Source organism: Lissotriton vulgaris, unplaced genomic scaffold (assembly GCF_964263255.1).
Source record: "Lissotriton vulgaris unplaced genomic scaffold, aLisVul1.2 SCAFFOLD_1182, whole genome shotgun sequence".
Classification (NCBI taxonomy): domain Eukaryota; kingdom Metazoa; phylum Chordata; class Amphibia; order Caudata; family Salamandridae; genus Lissotriton; species Lissotriton vulgaris.
In genome coordinates this window covers 627,638-646,815 of record NW_028246755.1, presented here as the reverse complement: position 1 = coordinate 646,815, position 19,178 = coordinate 627,638, and the positions used below count along the sequence as shown (strand labels likewise).

Below are 19,178 nucleotides of genomic sequence, written 5' to 3'. Positions count from 1 at the left end.
TCATCAACCGGCGCCAAAGTTATTCCAAATAGAATTTTGAGATTTAACATTGAAAAAAATCCTAACTATAACTACCTACTGGCGACCGCCAGTAGGTAATATATATACACAAATGTTTCCACAACCAGGAAAGACGACGCCGGGTGGGGTGCTTCTAGAAATCTTTATTCGGCCTCTGTCGAATCCGTTTCGGAGCTCTTAGCTCCTTGCTCACGGACACATGAGTTACGAGAGAACGGCCATTTTTAAACAAACCAAGGTCCATGTCACGTGAAAACGACATCTTCATAAACAGAGACAACAGACATGTAGTTTTTTGTGTATCTCCCCTTAAATTTAGGATCACATACATTCCTATGTCAGCCAAAATCAATTATTGAATTTATAATAATTCGCAAATTCGGGTATCTACAAAGAAATAAATATATATACACTTTTTTCAATACAGTATCAAATACATGCAATGGTTGAATCAATAACAAATCTGCAATACAACAAATGGGAGAGGCATTGTCATGAAAACACAAAATCAATGGGTACAAATCCCACAAATAATATACAAAAACGATGCCAGAAATATTGAGTCTTTCACTTTTCAGTTTTGTAGATTCTTTTATTTTTTATTTACCATAACGCAGCCAACGCGTTTCGCCCATGCGGGCTTCTTCAGGGCAAAGACATCGAAACAGGCATATTCTGCATTTTGTAGTCAATATGGTGTATGTTCAGAACAAAAGCGGCATTTTCTCAACAAAGCATACATTTGGCCGCAAAGTACAAGTGCGCTCATTCCATATGCAAAGGTCCTCACTCACTGGCAGATTCCGGATTCAAACTGTATTCGATATTACGCGCTCAATCGCCAGCCTCCTTTCACGGCCATCCATTTCAAACGTCTCTCGGATGATCGGACGGCCAGGAGGGTTTTGCATATCATAACTTTCTCATTCACTGTACTGTAGCACATTTTGTTGTTAAGTTGTTTAAATGCTAAAATACAACTTAATAACAAAATGTGCTACAGTAAAGGGAATTGACCAGCCAGTTACACCAGTTTTGTGTTTAATGCCAAAAATACATAAGGATATGCAAAACCCTCCTGGCCGATCATCTCGGCCATAGGGACTGTATATGAAAAGACTTCTAAGTATGTGGACTCTTTTGTATCCAAAGTGGTGCAGTCACTTCCTTCATTCATAAATAGCATAATATCATCTGGACATCTGCATTTATGGTTTATACCGTAGTATTGTTTCATGTATTTTTGTTAAAAAAAATATTTCACGAAATCCAGGAGTCAGTGCTGAGTTTGAGCAATATGGTAAAAAGACCTTTAAGAGATCTCTTATTAGGAGAGCTCTTCGCCTGTGTAAAGCAATTGTTACAGGCAATCTGTGATGCAGTAAAAAGTGTTATACTAGTGTTCATTTTTCTGTATTAGGATAAACTGGAATTTCCCCTTTACTCTGTTGCAACAAACATTTGAATGTGCATTTGATGCAATACTAGGCCATGCTACACACACACCACACACACACACACACACACACACACACAGCCCACCAATAGATTGTGAAATAATTTGTTCATGAATTCAGTTTACTTTCCTTATGTTCCTTGTGTTTGAAGTGTCAAATAATGACTAGAGCTGTGGCATGGGGGCAAGGAGAAGGGGAGGGAGGGAAAGGAGGGGTGCTAGAATAGAAAAAATATTTACTTAGAGGCAGACTATCCCCACCCTGGTACATTAGCTCAGTGCCTTGAAAAACAGCTGCAGTGTTATTGGAATCAAATGCACAAAGTTTCCACACAACATCCCTTCCATATCACACATCTTCTACACTCCCACACCCAGTAATGGCAGAGCTTTTAAAAACAGAGCACATTCAGTATGTTCCATTGTTAAAGTGGAACACAAATCTTTGTTCTGAGATGAACCTGCACACTCTCTTCCAAGCTGCATCCAAAATAGTGCAAAAAGCATTTTCTGCATTCATGGATAATGAGTCCCCACGTTGCAATATACGTTTTTCAGTTTCACAAGTAACCAAATGCCAAAAGGAAATATTTTGATAAGGATCTTTTGTGATACATTGAGGCACCACAAGCCAAATCATTTAAATATTAGGGCTTGAAATGTCTGTGTCACAGGCATGAAAAGCTGCAAAATGGCCATGAAAATGATTGAAATTGTCAGGAAAATTGCCTTTTCCAACTATTCCATTGCTTTGCAATTACATGATTTTTATTTTCATATCCCACAATGCCAATTTACTTGCTTCTAGGCACTTGAGATGGTCACCTCCCAAGACAAGGGTGTTGTGATTATAATGGATGGCTCATGGCCTAGGCGGGGTGGGAGAATGCCTTAGTGGCACTTACCTCGCTGAGTGCATTTGGCTATAAGTCAGTTATATGCTTTGCTGGAGGAGCTCAGTAGAGAGAGATGTCAGTGTGAGGAAGGGTTGTTCCTTATATAAGGGGATTAAATGACTAATAACTTGCTACCTATTATCCCTCCCACATATACTGCAAAAAAGTAGTCTTATGAGTGCATAGATCTGCTGCACCGTGGCGGAAAGCTCCCAGAAAAAAAGCAAGGCAGATATTATTTTACAATAAGTGAGTAGTACTACTGTAGTATTACTAGCATACTACAAAATACAGCTTGTGAATAGCCCCTTAGTGTTTTGTGTTTAGACAGATCCATGCTAGTAGGGTTGAGATGTACTCAGTCATGAGTCATTGTCATTGTGTGCACCATGCTGGTGTTAGAAGGATGCAGTCACTGAATTTTCCTACATCTGTTTTTTCGTGTCTTATTCATGGACAGTCCCTTACCAGAAAGGATGAGATGCCGTCACTTAATAGTTAAGAAGCAATTTCCTTGTGTCTTCCCTGCACTTTCAACAGTGCCAGTATGGTACCCCTGGCACCACATATTTGGCCCAAAGTATTGACTCATGTGAAGACTTCCTCTTGTTGCCAAATACCATAGAAATGAACGTTGTTTGTCATTTAATTTTCCAAGTTCTTGGACCAATGCTCATGATGTTTTTATCAATGATCATGAAAACAGTGATCATATTCTAATTTCTACGTATGATGTGTGATATACAGCATTGGCATGTCCAAAATACCAGTGTGCTAAAGTGTTTTGTATTTTTGTCTAGCCTGTAGTCCGTGGTATACCTGGTCTCAGTCCTTTTCGAAGTGTTGCTCTTTTCGAGTATGGACATGGACATGCATCTGGTCATGGTCAACAACATCAGCCAGAACCATTTATCCCAATGTGCCCTGGATTACCCTGGAAACCCAAAGGACTGAGCCCACCTTCCTTGTAGCTGACAACACTTAAAGATGGCTGCCGAGATGACACACTATTATTGACCCACCAGCTCTGGGACTTTGGAAGTCCCACAGTTTGAAGGAGATATAACATCCCAGTTTAAAAATGTTAAACAGATGATATTGATAATAAAATTCAGAGATTTTCTCAATAATGTTTGTATTGAAACATGTTTAAAAAGTAACAAAAATACATTATATTAGTCACCCCGCACTCCTCAAGACTCCAGATCTTAAAGGTTTTGTGTTTTGTGAGATAAAACATTAGCAAGTATTGATCTTAACGTCATTCTGTATCTGAAATGGCACTGACACTATGATTTCCACAGTATTATTGTCAAAGTTAAAATTGTGTTATGTTTCTCTACTCCTGGGTGTAGGCTTGGTGGTCACCACGCTCCTGATTTCACCTTTCTAATAGGCATGATTTCTTTTATTGCTTATGGAAAGTTGTGGCAAGAGTCCCCTGAGAATTTCTAAACGTGCTTTGTTGCCCCACAGTGGAATGCTTGACTGTGCTGTGGAAGGGGTGAAGCCAATTGTACTCCCTCTCTAATAGGTAAAACTACAGCCCTGCTAGTCAGGCTAATAAACAAATTGTGGCTGATGGTAGCAATCATAATTTAGGGACTAGGCCTTTTTATCAGCACTTCTCATGGGAGACTGTTCGATGGCTCTTGCAATTTAAAATCTGCAAGGTCGATCATATATCCGACTCTTTTCGCTACTGAATTTTTATTTTATTTATTTGAAAAATGTATATAAAGCGCGAACATAACCCTTGAGGGTATCAGAGCTCTTTACAAATGGTAAGGAAAGAAGAAATACGTATAAGAAACAAATAGCATAGAAGAGGACTGTACTACGTACAGGATGTAGTAGCTCCAAGATGGCGGAAATGACCAATTCTCGGTCCAAACTGATTAATCAACAAACAGGAGTATAACAAGCTAGTAATACACATTGGTGTATACATTGTGTCAAATCAGGATCATAAGTTAGAGTTCATGGGTTCTAGAACAGAAATGTGTTTATCAATAACACTTTGACTTCTCTTTTGAATTACGCCGTCGTGCGGTTCAATCTGACTTCAGGAGGCAGGGAGTTCCAAATTAACAAGGGTATGCTCGGTTCTACGTATTCTTTTTGTAGAATTTTTATGGTTTCAAAAATAGGGTGCTGGTGTTTCTGGAGGGTCTACAGCCACCAGATAACTCCAGTTTTTTTGCAAGGTACCTCGGGGTATTGAAGTGAAGGGCTTTATGGGTCATGCATGCAATTTTTAATGTATTCTTGTCTCATATGGGAGCTAGTTAAGAGATAAAAGATCTGGGGCCATATTACAGAAGGTGCCCCGGTGGTGCAACAATCATTTGCACCCACTTTGTGTGCCCCTGGGGCACTTTGGTATTACAGAAGGGGCCACAGATGCTTGTGTGGCTCCTTCTTTAAGACCAATAGCGCTGGAGCTCATAAAGCGCCAGTGCTATCTTCAGGGGCAATTCCGTCATTTGCATGGGGGTGTGCCACATGCAAATGAGGGAACCATTTTGCCTCTGCGCCGCACCATATTACAGATGTGCAGAGGCAAAGGGATTCCCTCATTTGCATGGGGCAGACCCCCATGCAAATGAGGGAATGGCCCCTGAAGATAGCACAGGGCACAGATGCAAAGTTGCTCTCAGAAGGGGCACTGACATTGTGCCACCTAAAAGGTGGTGCACTGTCAGTGCGCCCCCTGAGAACAGCACTCTAGAGGGGGAAAGGGGGTCCTATGGACCCCCCAGACATCCCATTGCAGGTGGGTGCAGTCACTGACTGCACCCGCCTGGAAGGGGATCTTTAATCCCCCTTTAAGTTCATGCGGGTTGTCACCTGCACTGTGAAAACACGGAGCGGCTTTAAAGATGCTCCTCCATTTTTCACTTGAATGCGTTACCCCCAGGGCAGCACAAGGTCGCAGTTGCCCTGGGGGCAGCGCATTCCATGTAATAGGGCACACTTTCCCTGTTTGCATCTGGCGCACCTGTTTTAAGGTGCGCCAGGCACAAACAGGGAAAGTGCGCCCTTGATGTGGCTGATTCTTTTAGATGCAGTCATGGTTTTACTGCTTGGTGCAAATGCCTGTATACATGTAGGGGTGAAGTACCCATTTCCTTGGGACTCTGAGTTTCTAAGCCTCAACATTAAGTTTGTTATTCAGCACAGTTATAGACCTTGGGCCTGATTCACAGAATGAACTTAAGACTCAATCCTAAACTTACTACTATTTTGGCATTCATAGAATGCACTTACTACTTTTGGCATTCACGGAATGAACTTACTACTTTTGGTATTCACAGAAGTTAGGATTTTGTCTTAAGTTTGTCTTAAGACAAACTTAAGACAGACTTAAAACAGACTTAAGTTAGGATTTTGTCTTAAGTCTGTCTTAAGTCTGTCTTAAGTTTGTCTTAAGTCTGTCTTAAGTCTGTCTTAAGTCTGTCTTAAGTTTGTCTTAAGACAAACTTAAGACAAAATCCTAACTTCTGTGAATACCAAAAGTAGTAAGTTCATTCTGTGAATACCAAAATAGTAGTAAATTTAGGATTGAGTCTTAAGTTCATTCTGTGAATCGGGCCCCTTGATTCTAGCTGTTCTCATTTCACAAATATTCTAACCCACCTTTCCCCTGACTTCCTCTGTGCACAGTGAAAAGTATATTAGTGTTATGGAAGGCTGGCATGGATGCACATAACCGGCTGTGCAAAAAGAGTTCCTTGGACCCAGTGCAAGAAAGGAAAATAAAACACTACTCCGTTTGTGGTATAAACAGACATACCGTAATGGGTGAAATGTGGCCTCCTCATGCCAATGAGCCCCGGTGCCTGTGGGCTTGCTGCACAATTGATAGTTGCGCCGCTGTACTTAACTTCAATAGAGAAGAGAGGAAGCCTCTGTGTTCACTACACTTACTTGAGCGAGTTCAAGTAACCTTTTCAGTGCAAGGAGGTGGCACTTTGGAAAGGAAGGCTGGTGGAATTGCCTCTCTTCACACCTCGACCAAGAATAGCTCCTCTCTGCCCATCCCCCATATTCAGTGTCCAGCTCACATAGTAGAGGGGGAGCCCCAGTGACATCTGAGTGGATGAAAGCTATTTGATGTCAATCCACCACTAACAATGAATATTGTGTTAAGTCTTCCATGGCCTTTGATGCCTCATTGCCCTGGAACCAAACACCAATAAGGGAGAAAGGTGCACGTGGATTTGGTTGGTTGAATACAAATGTTTGAGTACAGTTTAGTACCTGAATGGTTATCTCACCCGGCACTCAAATAACATCATTTCCGGGTATATGATGGGTCCTGAAACCAGGATTTCAGAGTGCCTTTGACCTCTTGGACAGCACAGTGGAAGGGGAGGGGAGTCAGAACCGAACCAGGACACCGGATTGCAGCCCTCCTTGAGAGACAGAAGTAGCTTCTAGGAATCAGGAATACGTATGCTATTGGTATGAGCTGAGGAGAAGGGGAGGATTGCCAGAAGCACAGAGAACTGGCTGAACTCGTTGTCAAGAATCACAACGACCTGCTGTTATGTGCTCGCTAAAAGAACCCGCTGCTTCCTGGCAATTGAGCTCAAGCTGAGACTGGCATAGTGCCACTTATTGCAAAATATGCCAGAAATATATATATATATATATATATATATATATATATATATATATATATATATATATATATATATATATATATATATATATGTATATATATTACCTACTGGCGGTCGCCAGTAGGTATATATAGTTAGGATTTTTTCTCTATGGGATTTTTTAAAATTCTATGTCTAATAACTTTGGCGTTTGTGGACGGAATTGGCTGAAATTTTCAGGAAAATGGAACATTTTGTTTCCGAGCAGCCCCTGACAATTTGGGGGGGTTTCATCAAGGGGGGGCCGAGAAAAAAGGGGGGTCCCAAAACGCGTTTTTCCCATGTTAATTTCCCTAGGGCGGTTGGCCTCACTTTTAGCTCGAACGGCTGAATGGATTTGCACGAAACTTGGCAAAATTGTAGGGACTGTTAGCCTGATGTGCCTTTGCTAGGTCTCAATATATGTGCTCCAGTGGATTTTGAGTAATTTAGGTTCAAAAAAAGATATATATCTGGGCGGAGCCTAACCACACATCTGATCTGATTGGCTGTCAGCACTTCATCCAAGAAGTGTTGGCAGCCATCTTGGGACCAATATACATGATAGCACCTCATTAAAACGCATTGTAGTTAATAGAGGGTTTTAGGACTTTAGTTACATTATAAATCATTTGTTGATGGTACCATACTCGTTTTAGGAATTGTGGTGGGTTCTAAGGTGATTTTACCATGTGAAAAAACCTTCTGCTGTGATATCATGAATATTGTTTGAAAGAAAACTAATATCTCATGATTTTCCCACAGTGGTTTGGAAGGGGATCTATAAGCTAAACTGAAAGCATATTTTCTGTAAATTCACATTATCTTTCACAGTCATGTGAAAATGAAGTCTGACATATTCAGTAAAACATGTACATCCAACAAGGACAGAGACTGTCAGTTGATTCCTTTGTGTTCTACTGCAGCCTCCTAGAGTGTTCTAAAGAACAACTAGAGCGCTAACAGTCCTACTTATTACAAAGGTATGGCACACCTGAAGCCATCTTGATTGGAATAAAGTGGTAACTCTTAAAACATTTAATTTAAAAAGAAACAACATGAGGGGGTATATTTTGCCATAGAAAGTATGATTAGTGCTGCAGAATGAAAAATTAGGGCACATTTTGAGTGACTTCTCAAATCCTTTTCTATTTCATTAAAACATTCTGACATGCAGTCTCCCAAAATGGCCACCAGAGACAAAAGAGCCCAAATGTAGCCCAAATATCACCCAGATGTAGCCCAAGTATAGCCCAATGACAGAATGTCCCAGAGTGTTCTAAAGAACAACTAGAGCGCTAACAGTCCTACTTATTACAAAGGTATAGCACACCTGGAGCCATCGTGATGGGAATAAAGTGGTAACTCTTAAAACATTTAATTTAAAAAGGAACAAAATGAGGGGGTATATTATGCAATAGAAGGTATTATTAGTGCTGCAGAAAGAAAAATTAGGGCACATTTTGAGTGCCTTTTCAAATCCTCTTCTATTTCATTAAAAAATTCTGACATGCAGTCTCCCAAAATGGCCACCAGAGACAAAAGAGCCCAAATGTAGCCCAAATATCACCCAGATGTAGCCCAAGTATAGCCCAATGACAGAATGTCCCAGAGTGTTCTAAAGAACAACTAGAGCGCTAACAGTCCTACTTATTACAAAGGTATGGCACACCTGAAGCCATCTTGATTGGAATAAAGTGGTAACTCTTAAAACATTTAATTTAAAAAGGAACAAAATGAGGGGGTATATTTTGCCATATGAATTATGATTAGTGCTGCAGAAAAAAAAATTAGGGCACATTTTGAGTGACTTCTCAAACCCTCTTCAATTTCATTAAAAAAATCTGACATACAGTCTCCCAAGATGGCCACCAGAGACAAAAGAGCCTAAATGTAGCCCAAATATCACCCAGATGTACCCCAAGTATAGCCCAATGACAGAATGTCCCAGAGTGTTCTAAAGAACAACTAGAGCGCTAACAGTCTTAATTCTGACAAAAGTATGGCACACCAGAAGCCATCTTGATTGGAATGAAGTGGTAAGTCTGAAAACACTCAATTTAAAAAGGAACAACATGAGGGGGTTAATTTTGCCATAAAAAGTATGATTAGTGCTTCAGAAAGAAAAATTAGGGATCATTTTGAGTGACTTCTCAAATCCTCTTCTATTTCATTAAAAAAATTCTGACATGCAGACTGAAACATGCACTTTGAATACCAGCAGCAGACGTCCCTGGTGAGCAGTAGCTTTACTACAGTGATCTAATGTGCAACTAGAGTGCTAACATTCAGAATTTATGGCAAATGTGTGACACATCTGAATGCCTTCTTGATGGAACCAAAGTAAACAAGCATTGAAAATGCAATAGATCTCGCCCTCGTTTAAGTTAAAGCCATTCTGTTTGTAATGAGGTGGCTTTTTAGCTTTGCTTTTATTAGTGTTTTTTCAACTTTCATGTAAATAACATGCATCTGTATGCATATAAGTATATGTATGCATGCATTTATGTTTGTATTTATATAGATATACAGATGATATATGTTTATATATGTATGTATATATATATATATATTCACTGAAAAAACCATAGGCTATAGACCATATATAGTTAGGAATTAGCATTTACAAAACCTTGAAAATTCACTGAAAAAACCATAGGTTATAGACCATATATAGTTAGGAATTAGCATTTACAAAACCTTGAAAATTCACTGAAAAAACCATAGGTTATAGACCATATATAGTTAGGAATTCGCATTTACAAAACCTTATTTTACTCACACAAAACCATTGAAATTCCATATATAGTTAGTTGCACTAACTATATATCGCGCACCCGCAATCCACTGCTGATGATGTCACATATTACATCATTCGTGACATGGTCAGTGACATCACTGATGACATCACTGATGACATCTCAAATGACATCACTGATGACATCTCAAATGACATCACTGATGACATCACTGATGACATCTCATTTGACATTACTGATCACATCACTGATGATATCATTCATGTGATAATACGATGAACCTCTTCAGACTCTAATATAACCTTAGATACAATCAGTGTAAACAGACACTCACAGACTGTCACTCATCCATGGAGTTACTCACACACCTAGTCAGTCATGCAAAGAATCAATCACACCTCCATTTCCTCAACTATACAGTTATACAAACTTTACTTATTCAAACATATACTAACACATATTTACTCTCTTATACAATCCCTGATACAAGTTCACAATGATCCATACAGCCACTCACACATTCACTGGCTCTTATGCACAGTTATTTATATATGTCAACTCTCACATGTACTGTGTTTTACATATGTACTTACTTTGACATGTAGCACTGAGATATCCATTCACTCACCAATACACTCATGCACACAGTCAACCGCCCATACAGCTGTTTCCACATGCACTTTTGAAACCATACATCTAGTGAATCAACTGCTCACACATCTATGCACAGAGTCATACACCTCCCAGCCACCCACACACACACTCAGTCTCCCATACAAATACTTGGGCAACCAATCAATAACCCATATAGTTACTCATATAGCTACTTATCAACACATGCAACAGTTTACAGAACAACAGACATAATGATGCACAAATTAAGACAGTTTAGTCACTAACTCATGCACTCAGTGAGACACATTTAATCACTCACTCATACAGTCAGTCATGCACCTACTAAATCCTTCATCCAGACACTTATACATCCACTCATTCTTCAATATGTAAGACATATTTTAACTTTACAGAAACATACAGTCACTGGATGTTGTCATCAGTGATGTCATCAGTGATGTCATTTGAGATGTCATCAGTGATGTCATCAGTGATGTCACTGACCATGTCATGAATGATGTAATATGTGACATCATCAGCAGTGGATTGCGGGTGCGCGATATATAGTTAGTGCAACTAACTATATATGGAATTTCAATGGTTTTGTGTGAGTAAAATAAGGTTTTGTAAATGCGAATTCCTAACTATATATGGTCTATAACCTATGTTTTTTTCAGTGAATATATATATATATATATATATATATATATATATATATATATATATATATATATGTATATGTATATATATTTTTTCACTGAAAAAATAAAGTTTAATGTGGCGTGCATGTGTATCTCTGTGCACATATATATATATATATATAAATATATATTCAGTGAAAAAACCATAGGTTTCAGGAACGTTATTGTTAGAAATTAGCATTTAAAAAACCTTAGAAATTCACTGAAAAAACTACAGGTTTCATGGACGTTATAGTTAGTTGGACATCTCACTAGTACAAAACTCGAGAAATTTGGCTATTATAGTTAGTTGAGCTAACTATAACTCGCGCCCCTGCAATGCACTGCTGATGACGTCACTTATTACATCACTCATGACATGGTCAGTGACATAACTGATGACATAACTCATGACATCTCAAATTAATATTACTGATGACATCATCCAGTTAGTATCTGATGCTCCTCCTCACACCATAATATAACCTATCATACACCCACTCTAAAATACAGAGTACCATTCTCGAAAGCATAGACACACCAATACCAGTTAGTACATACCCACTCACTGATTCATAGGTCTACACACACATCCACACACTCACCCAAAGAGTCACTCATCCACGAGGCTGATTTCGGCCCCGGGGCGCCCATCCGACAGGGCATGGCCACATTGTCAGATTTTTTAAAATAATCTTTGTGAAGGAGGGGGCTGTGCGACCCCCCCTTCTGCGGCCTTTATCAGTTCCGGGGACTCCAATCTCCGGGGCATTGCCTTGTTTAATAAATAAATACAAATTAAATATTCAGGTGGGGGACCCCCATACTTCATTGATATTTGCCCCGGAGGGGTGGTGGTCCCGGGGGCAGTGTGGGGGTGTGCAAGCCCCCCCACACACAGTTTTTAAAAGTAGCCCGGGGAGGTGGCAGTCCCCGGGGCTGCAGGGAGGGCTCGAGGCCCCCCGCATATAAAAAAATGAAGCCCTGTGAGATGGTGCTCCCTAGGGCTTGGGGGGCCTGCAAGGCCCCCCACCCATTATTTTTGAATGACCCGGGGAGGTGGTGGTCCCCGGGCCAGCGTGGGGGGCAAGAACCCCCCCCCACGCTTATAATAATAAATAAGCCCTGTGGAGGTGGCTGTCCCCAGGGCTGCGGGGGGCCGCGTGCCCCCTTGCATAATTAATAAAGCCCTGTGGAGGTGGCAGTCCCCGGGGCTTTGGGGGCCCGTGCAACACCCACATACATTTTGACAGATTGCCCCCGTACCTGGCCGACCTGGGAGCTTATTAAAACGAAGCTCTGGAGACTGTGCTTTTTTTGTCGGCGGGATTCGTGCACCCATGCTTTTTTTGGGCCTTGGGGTTCCCTGTGGGACCCCGTGAACAGGCCTAGGGTATCAGGGTGTTTTTTACCCTGCCCCCTTCTCATTTTAGGTCTCGCCTGAGCCAATGCGCTTGTGCATTGCTCGGGCGAGACTTATGTAGGGGCTCCAGGAAATGCTGCCATAGGGCTTTGGAATGCGGATTATGGCCAGTGCATGTGCGCCGGGAGCGCTCTCACCATTTGCTCCCCCGCCCCGCATCAGACTTGAAAGGAATGCGCTCCCCCGCCCCCGCATCAGACTTGAAAGGAATGCGCTCCCCCGCCCCGCCACAGCAATGCCGAGAGCATGTTGCTTTATTTCTCTCACTTGAGGCCTTGTTTTTAAAGGATTAGTAAACTTCCCTTCCAGCACTCATGGTGTGGCGACGTCACTTTGGATTTACTGCCTGTGTTGTAGATGGCAGGTAATGAAAGTCAGTGAGTCACTTTCATGTATTTTGGTCGTCTCAGCTGTTCAGTCCCTCATCTCCTTCCTGCCCATGTTGTGCATGTTTACATTTCACATGCTTTACCTAATTTTGCCATGCTTTACTTAATTTAGTTTTTAACACCAGACCGCTCCGCTCGGACATGCTGCAATGCTGAGTTCATTATCTCCCCACCCCGTCCTTTCATAAATGTGTCAGCCATTTGCTGCTGTTTGGATCGGCATACCGGTGGGGCAGCTCTCCTCCCCCCGCTTGTAATTGAAGGCAATGCAAAAGTTAGGGGGAAAAAATATGTAATTATGCCCTTCTTTTAATTAAGACGTTTAGCATTCTGAGACACCTGAAAGGCACTGGATTAGTAAACTTCCCTTCCAGCACTCGTGGTGTGGTGACATCATCACCGACAGTTTTCAAACGCCTCTTTTACCTTTGGATTTACTGCCTGTGTTGTAGATGGCACGTAATGAAAGTCAGTGAGTCACTTTCACGTATTTTGGTCGTCTCAGCTGTTCAGTCCCTCATCTCCGTCCTGCCCATGTTGTGCATTCTTACATTTCACGTGCTTTACTTAATTTAGTTTTTAACAGCAGACCGCTCATCGCGGACATGCTGCAATGCTGAGTTCATTATCTCCCCACCCCGTCCTTTCATAAATGTGGCAGCCGTCTGCTTTTGTTTGGATCGGCATACCAGTGGGGCAGCTCTCCTCCCCCCATCCCCCTGCTTGTAATTGAAGGCAATGCAAAAGTTAGGAGCAAAAAATATATAATTATGCCCTTATTTTAATTAAGACGTTCACTACTAGCGTGTTAATTGTAGCAGTGCATAGCTATAGTCTTACCTTCTAATTTTTACTGGGCGTGACAACATCGCACACACACACACAACCCCATACACACACACACACCCCACACACACACACAACCCCCCCACACACAACCCCACACACACACAACCCCACACACAAAACCTGACACACACACACAACCCCACACATACAAAAACCCCCACACACACACAAACCCACACACACGCACCCCCACATACCCCCCCACACACACACACATCCCACACAACCCCCACACACACCACCCACACACACACAGCCTCAGTCCTTGTTAATTCTGCTCTTGGGCCCTCCTTTCCCGTTCACAGCATCTGGGAATATGAACACACATAGGCTGCTTTGATTACTTGAATTAGTTTAACTTATACAGAAAATCTGCTTCTTGTATTAGTGTTACATCTTTATATACCCACTCGCCCTCTGACTTTTCAAATATTTCACATCTCTTTGCTTTCTACTCTGTCTCTGTCTCTTTCTCTTTATTTCTTTCATTCTTCTACCTCTTAATCCAAACACTGGGCTATAAAGTAGGCGACTTTACCACTGCATCCCTCCCCCTCTAAATACAACCTTTCCCCAGATTTGCTGACTGATGGTCCCGGTGGTGTTGATTTAGGGGCACTCTCCTGACCCAGGTCGAGCGGGTTGCAGGCTGTCTCCGTGCCTGTGATTTCTTACTCTCGCTTGCACTTTTGTTTTCAACTAGGAAATATTCTTGGCAGTTGCTGTAGCTGACTAGCCTCAGGCTTAGTTCTCATCAACCATTGTTATTTGTAATATCAATACATCTAAGTCACGTAAATACAACACATATTGAATTACAAATGCTATAGGTGTCACATTTGGGAAAGTTATAACTATTGTCATTGTAAATGACAAAGCTATTAATTTCACTATTTTCAAAACCAACACATAAATAAAAAATGTGTCATTTACAATACCAATAGCTCAAACTTTCCTAATGCGAGGCCTATTGCATTGCAAAGGCTTGTTTTAAACTTTCTTTCTTGTAACTCGGTTCTTTGCATGGACTGTCCCTTTCCAGTAGAGTAGAGACCCACCCACTGACTAGTCATGAGCCCATATCTATGTGTCTTGTGCATGGACAAATTAACCCCTCACATGCCCATGACGAGCTGAGCTCGTCATGAGCCACGGTGCTCCGGTGCTCATGACGAGCTGAGCTCGTCATGGCCCGTGGAACGCTCGCACGCTGGGCTAATTACCCTGCTGTGCTGAGCGTTCCATTAAATGGGCGTGGTCGTGACGAGCTCAGCTCGTCATGAGCACCGGAGCACTGTGGCTCATGACGAGCTCAGCTCGTCATGAGCATGGGGGCGCTGTGCGCGCCCCCCAACCCCGCCCCCCAGCACAGCAGGGGAATAGCCCCAGCAGCCAAGGGGTTAAAATGCATTCATTGAGAGCCTGATTCACAAAGGTAAACATACACAATTGTGATTTGATTTTTAGTTTTATACAGCGCTCGGATGCCCAAAGGCATCTTGGCGCTGCCGCACACGTAGATGGAAACCATTAACTGGATCTGCTCATTGATTAAAAAGCCAATTTAAGTTTATCTTTGTTTTGGAATTCACAAACCCGTGCTTTAATAGTATGCGAGTGGGGAGACTCCGTGGTCGGTGCGGAGAGCTCTGCACATAAAAATATACATCATGCCCATCTTTTTGTGTGAGGAGTTCTCCGCCTGGACTTCAGGGTCTCTGCATTCGTAAACATACTATTAAAATGCAGATTTGTGAATCCTAAAACAAACATAAATTTACACAAAATGATAAGTTTACCTTTGTGAATCAGGCCCTTAGATCTTCATATTTCTATGTTGGATATCAGGTATTTCGTATTGGTGTATGGAGAATACGAATTTTCTATCCTGTTTTATATTTTTGTATAGGTTGCAGCATTTGGCATCCCTGGTCTCAGTCCTTTTCGAGATGTCGGCCCAGTCAATCATGATGATGGACATGAGACTCATCACGGGCAAGGATATGTCCCAGAAGCTCCTACTGCAATGTGCCTCGAAGAGACCTGGAAACCCAAATCACCGAACCCACTATCCCAGTAACTAAAGACACTTGAAGATGCAGATCTTGGGTGGCTATGAGACAACATAGGATTAATTAAAGGCACAACCTGGGGCTTTGGAAGAAGTCACTTCCCTGGCAACTGCCTTCCAGTCAGAATGAGACAATACATCCTACTTCAAAATGTCATCCATATTACACTGATAATAAAATCCTAATGTTTTATCACTAGATGATTGCATTCAATTGTTTTTTGAAAGAGCAAGCGAACACTCCCATTCCTTGGGGCTTAACTGATACTTACATGGTACTGGGATGATTATAGCGCACAGTCATGGTACATTTGTAAAATTACCGTATAACAGTAAAACGCCCCAGTACCATATAATATCTCAAAATTGCGCTGGACTGCATTGAGCCGTTGTGCAGCCCTGTCTGGTCAAACAGTTTTAGTGTCAGGGAATGTTTGTTGGTAAGTTGGAGAGCAGATGCTGTTGTAGTAATGTAAGGGACCCAGAGCCTGCACATATCAATAACCGTCATGCTGTTCTGCGGCTGCCAGCTCGTTGACGTCGGTTACCCATATTATTAACATAGGTCCTTTTCCCTTGTGGTACACACACAGCTCTCTTGAGCAGCACTTGTTTTTGAGGTCTTCTCTTTTCATTGAAAGGAGCACTGGTATGGGCATGACAATTTTGATGGGTTCATACACCAGACTCTGGGTTAAGAATTGCATCAAGGTGTTACCTTACTTAAGCCAATAGCGGCACACTAACTCTCCACTGCTCTTAAGAAGCACAACTTTCTTCAGGCCTTCAGCAAGGCTCGAACAAGGTGTCGCCGAAACGAGTTGACACTGTAAATCTGTACCTCTGCACTACCTTGCCGAATAAAAGATTGGAGCTGCTGTTGGAGTGCTGTGCTTTTTCCTGGGCTTTTGGCGTGAGGTTGCAGCGTAGAGGTCACTGGGCAGATGTAGAACTTTTTTGCTGACTTTCCTTGCTGGTTTTGTTCCGTGCAAGCAGAGAACATTGACTGACTGACCGGGGCCACAGAGTCACGATCCTGGGCTTGTTGAGAACCGCCGGAACACCAAGGCGGACTCCAAGTCCTAGGAACCTCTCTGCTACACCACCTGGGCCCTGAGTAAGCCGCGCCCTCACGACTCCGCCTATAAATCACCACCAGAGCAGAGCAAGGGGGGGAACCAGGAGGGTGACATTAGCATTCCACTTCAGCTAAGGGAACAAGATATATCATCTGAATCCAATAAAGATATAATTAATTTAGAAATGTCATTGGATATTTCATCTGTGGATAAATCTTTGCCTGTGTCAGCGACAGGTACTAATTCTAAATTAAAACAGGCTCAGATTACTCTCGCAAAAAAGAGGAAACGTAGGGCGGGGGGGGCAATTACCAATGTAAAAGTGCCAAATCCTCAAAATCAGGACACACGGCTTCGAGAATAGAAGGAACTCATATTAAGCCTTGCCCCCCAGCGATTAAAAGTGGGATGGAGCATCAATCCCTGCACCCCCCTCCTATGGAAGAACTAATGGGGAATATAGAACACTTAGTGAAGTCACTAATACTTCCCCTTGTACATAGGGTTAAAATAATTTCTGAGAAAATAGGGGAATTGGAAACCTCAATACAGAGAAATGCTGATCAGACTAGAGAATTAATAACTAACACCTATAAAAATAACATAGGCAAACCATCCTTATCCACTCTCCCACCAGATAAAAACCTTAGAAAGGAAACACAGCTGTTACTAGTGAAGGAAAGTAGGAGTAATAACAAAATAGCAAAGGGACAACCATGCCCAAGTGATAAAATAGGGGAAACTCAGGCCGAAAAATCAGGAATTGAACAACCAAGCAAAAACCGTATGGAAAGTAATAAGACCAAACTACGCCCTCATCCCCAAAAAGTGTATAGGAGGAATATAGATCTTCCCCCACAGGCAGCACCCTATGCAGTGATTCTGACGGGGGTACCAGAACTGGAGGAAGGAAAAAGAGAAGATTTTCTAGCTCTGAAAAATAAAGTGATATATTGGTTAACAAATAATAGGCCGTTGCCATCAAATATAAATGGGGAAATACTGAATGTCAGAAGAGCAGACTGGTTGGGCCGCAGACCTAAAGACCAAAAGGGGTATGTGATTATTATAAATTTTAAGGACCATAGAGTGCCCAAATACATTGGGGAATGAATGGTTTGACGGTAGAGGGGGGGGGAGGCATTGCAAGTCGGGATCTAACTTACTTTTACCCGCAGTCCCTAGTGGAGAGACTACATCGCCCTCCCAGGGCAAGTGCCTTTAATCAAAACCAGTTCAGGTTCAATATCCCTACGTTTAATCACTACTCCGTGTTTGCGGGAATGGAAAAAGTTGATTGACTTCGTAGCCAGGCCCTGGGGGTAATCCCTACTCATAACCATTGTGATAAATCTAGTCTTCAAATTAATATGGACTTTGGTGTCCCACCACACTCTATGGGGTTGGGGAGTCTAGAAATTGATGACCGACAAACAAAGGGTAATGAAGGCAGGGTGATCATTGCCTGCAGGGATGGGAACCCTAAGGTAGCGCCCGCAGTGGATAAGTCCACAATTTTAGGCTTAGGAGGTATATCCCCAGACCTAACCACTAGTAATGCTATTCCAAAAATGGAAACAATCAAATTAATTTCTTGGAATATAGCGGGACTCCAGAAAAATATGTTAAAACCAGAATGGAGTGAATTTATAGAGAGGTTCGATATCTGTATGTTCCAAGAAACGTGGAGTGTTTCCCCCCAATACAAATGTGGTTTCTCCACCTACTTTATTCCTGCTATTAGCATAGGGAGAGGCCGACCTTCAGGGGGCTTACATATCTGGATTAAAGTAGCACTTAATCTGATGGTCACTCCCCATTCCCTGCCATCCCAGGACATCTTGTATATCTCTGTAAAGGGTCAGCATTCCATAAACTCTTTTGAGCTGTTTAATGTCTATGCACGTGGGTCCCCGGGAGGACAAATTTCACCCACTATAGCTCTCCTTGAGGGGGCGCTAACAGGGATTTCTCCACTGTCCAGTGTTGTCATAGGGGGAGATCTTAATTGTACATATGAACCCTTAACGGTAGAAGACATTTTGGACATATACGAAGATGACTGTAAAAAGTCAATCCCGCCCCTGACTCTCGCCCCTATTAAAAAGTGGACCCCAAGAGCGATCCAATTAAACGCCCTAACTGTAGAATTTACGTGCCCTAAATGGCAGGACAATTTCAGACCCAAATGGTACTATGACCTATAATAAACTTAGCTGCCCGTCTCGTATTGATTACATCCTGCTAGATATTAGTTCATGGAGTAGATTAGTGGATATGGTAGTCACACAGTC

General features: G+C 42.0%; 1 protein-coding gene across 1 annotated transcript in view; it reads left to right on the top strand.

Moving 5' to 3' along the window:
- Positions 1 to 16,004, top strand: part of LOC147665755 (kininogen-2-like) — a gene marked incomplete at its 5' end in the record, with an annotated part of 93,465 nt that extends 77,461 nt beyond the window's left edge. Inside the window, one exon of the mRNA XM_086949545.1 lies at positions 15,644 to 16,004. Coding sequence (XP_086805671.1) covers positions 15,644 to 15,814 — 171 coding nt within the window. The remainder of the gene's footprint in view (positions 1 to 15,643) is intronic.
- Between the last annotated feature and the right edge of the window lie 3,174 nt (positions 16,005 to 19,178).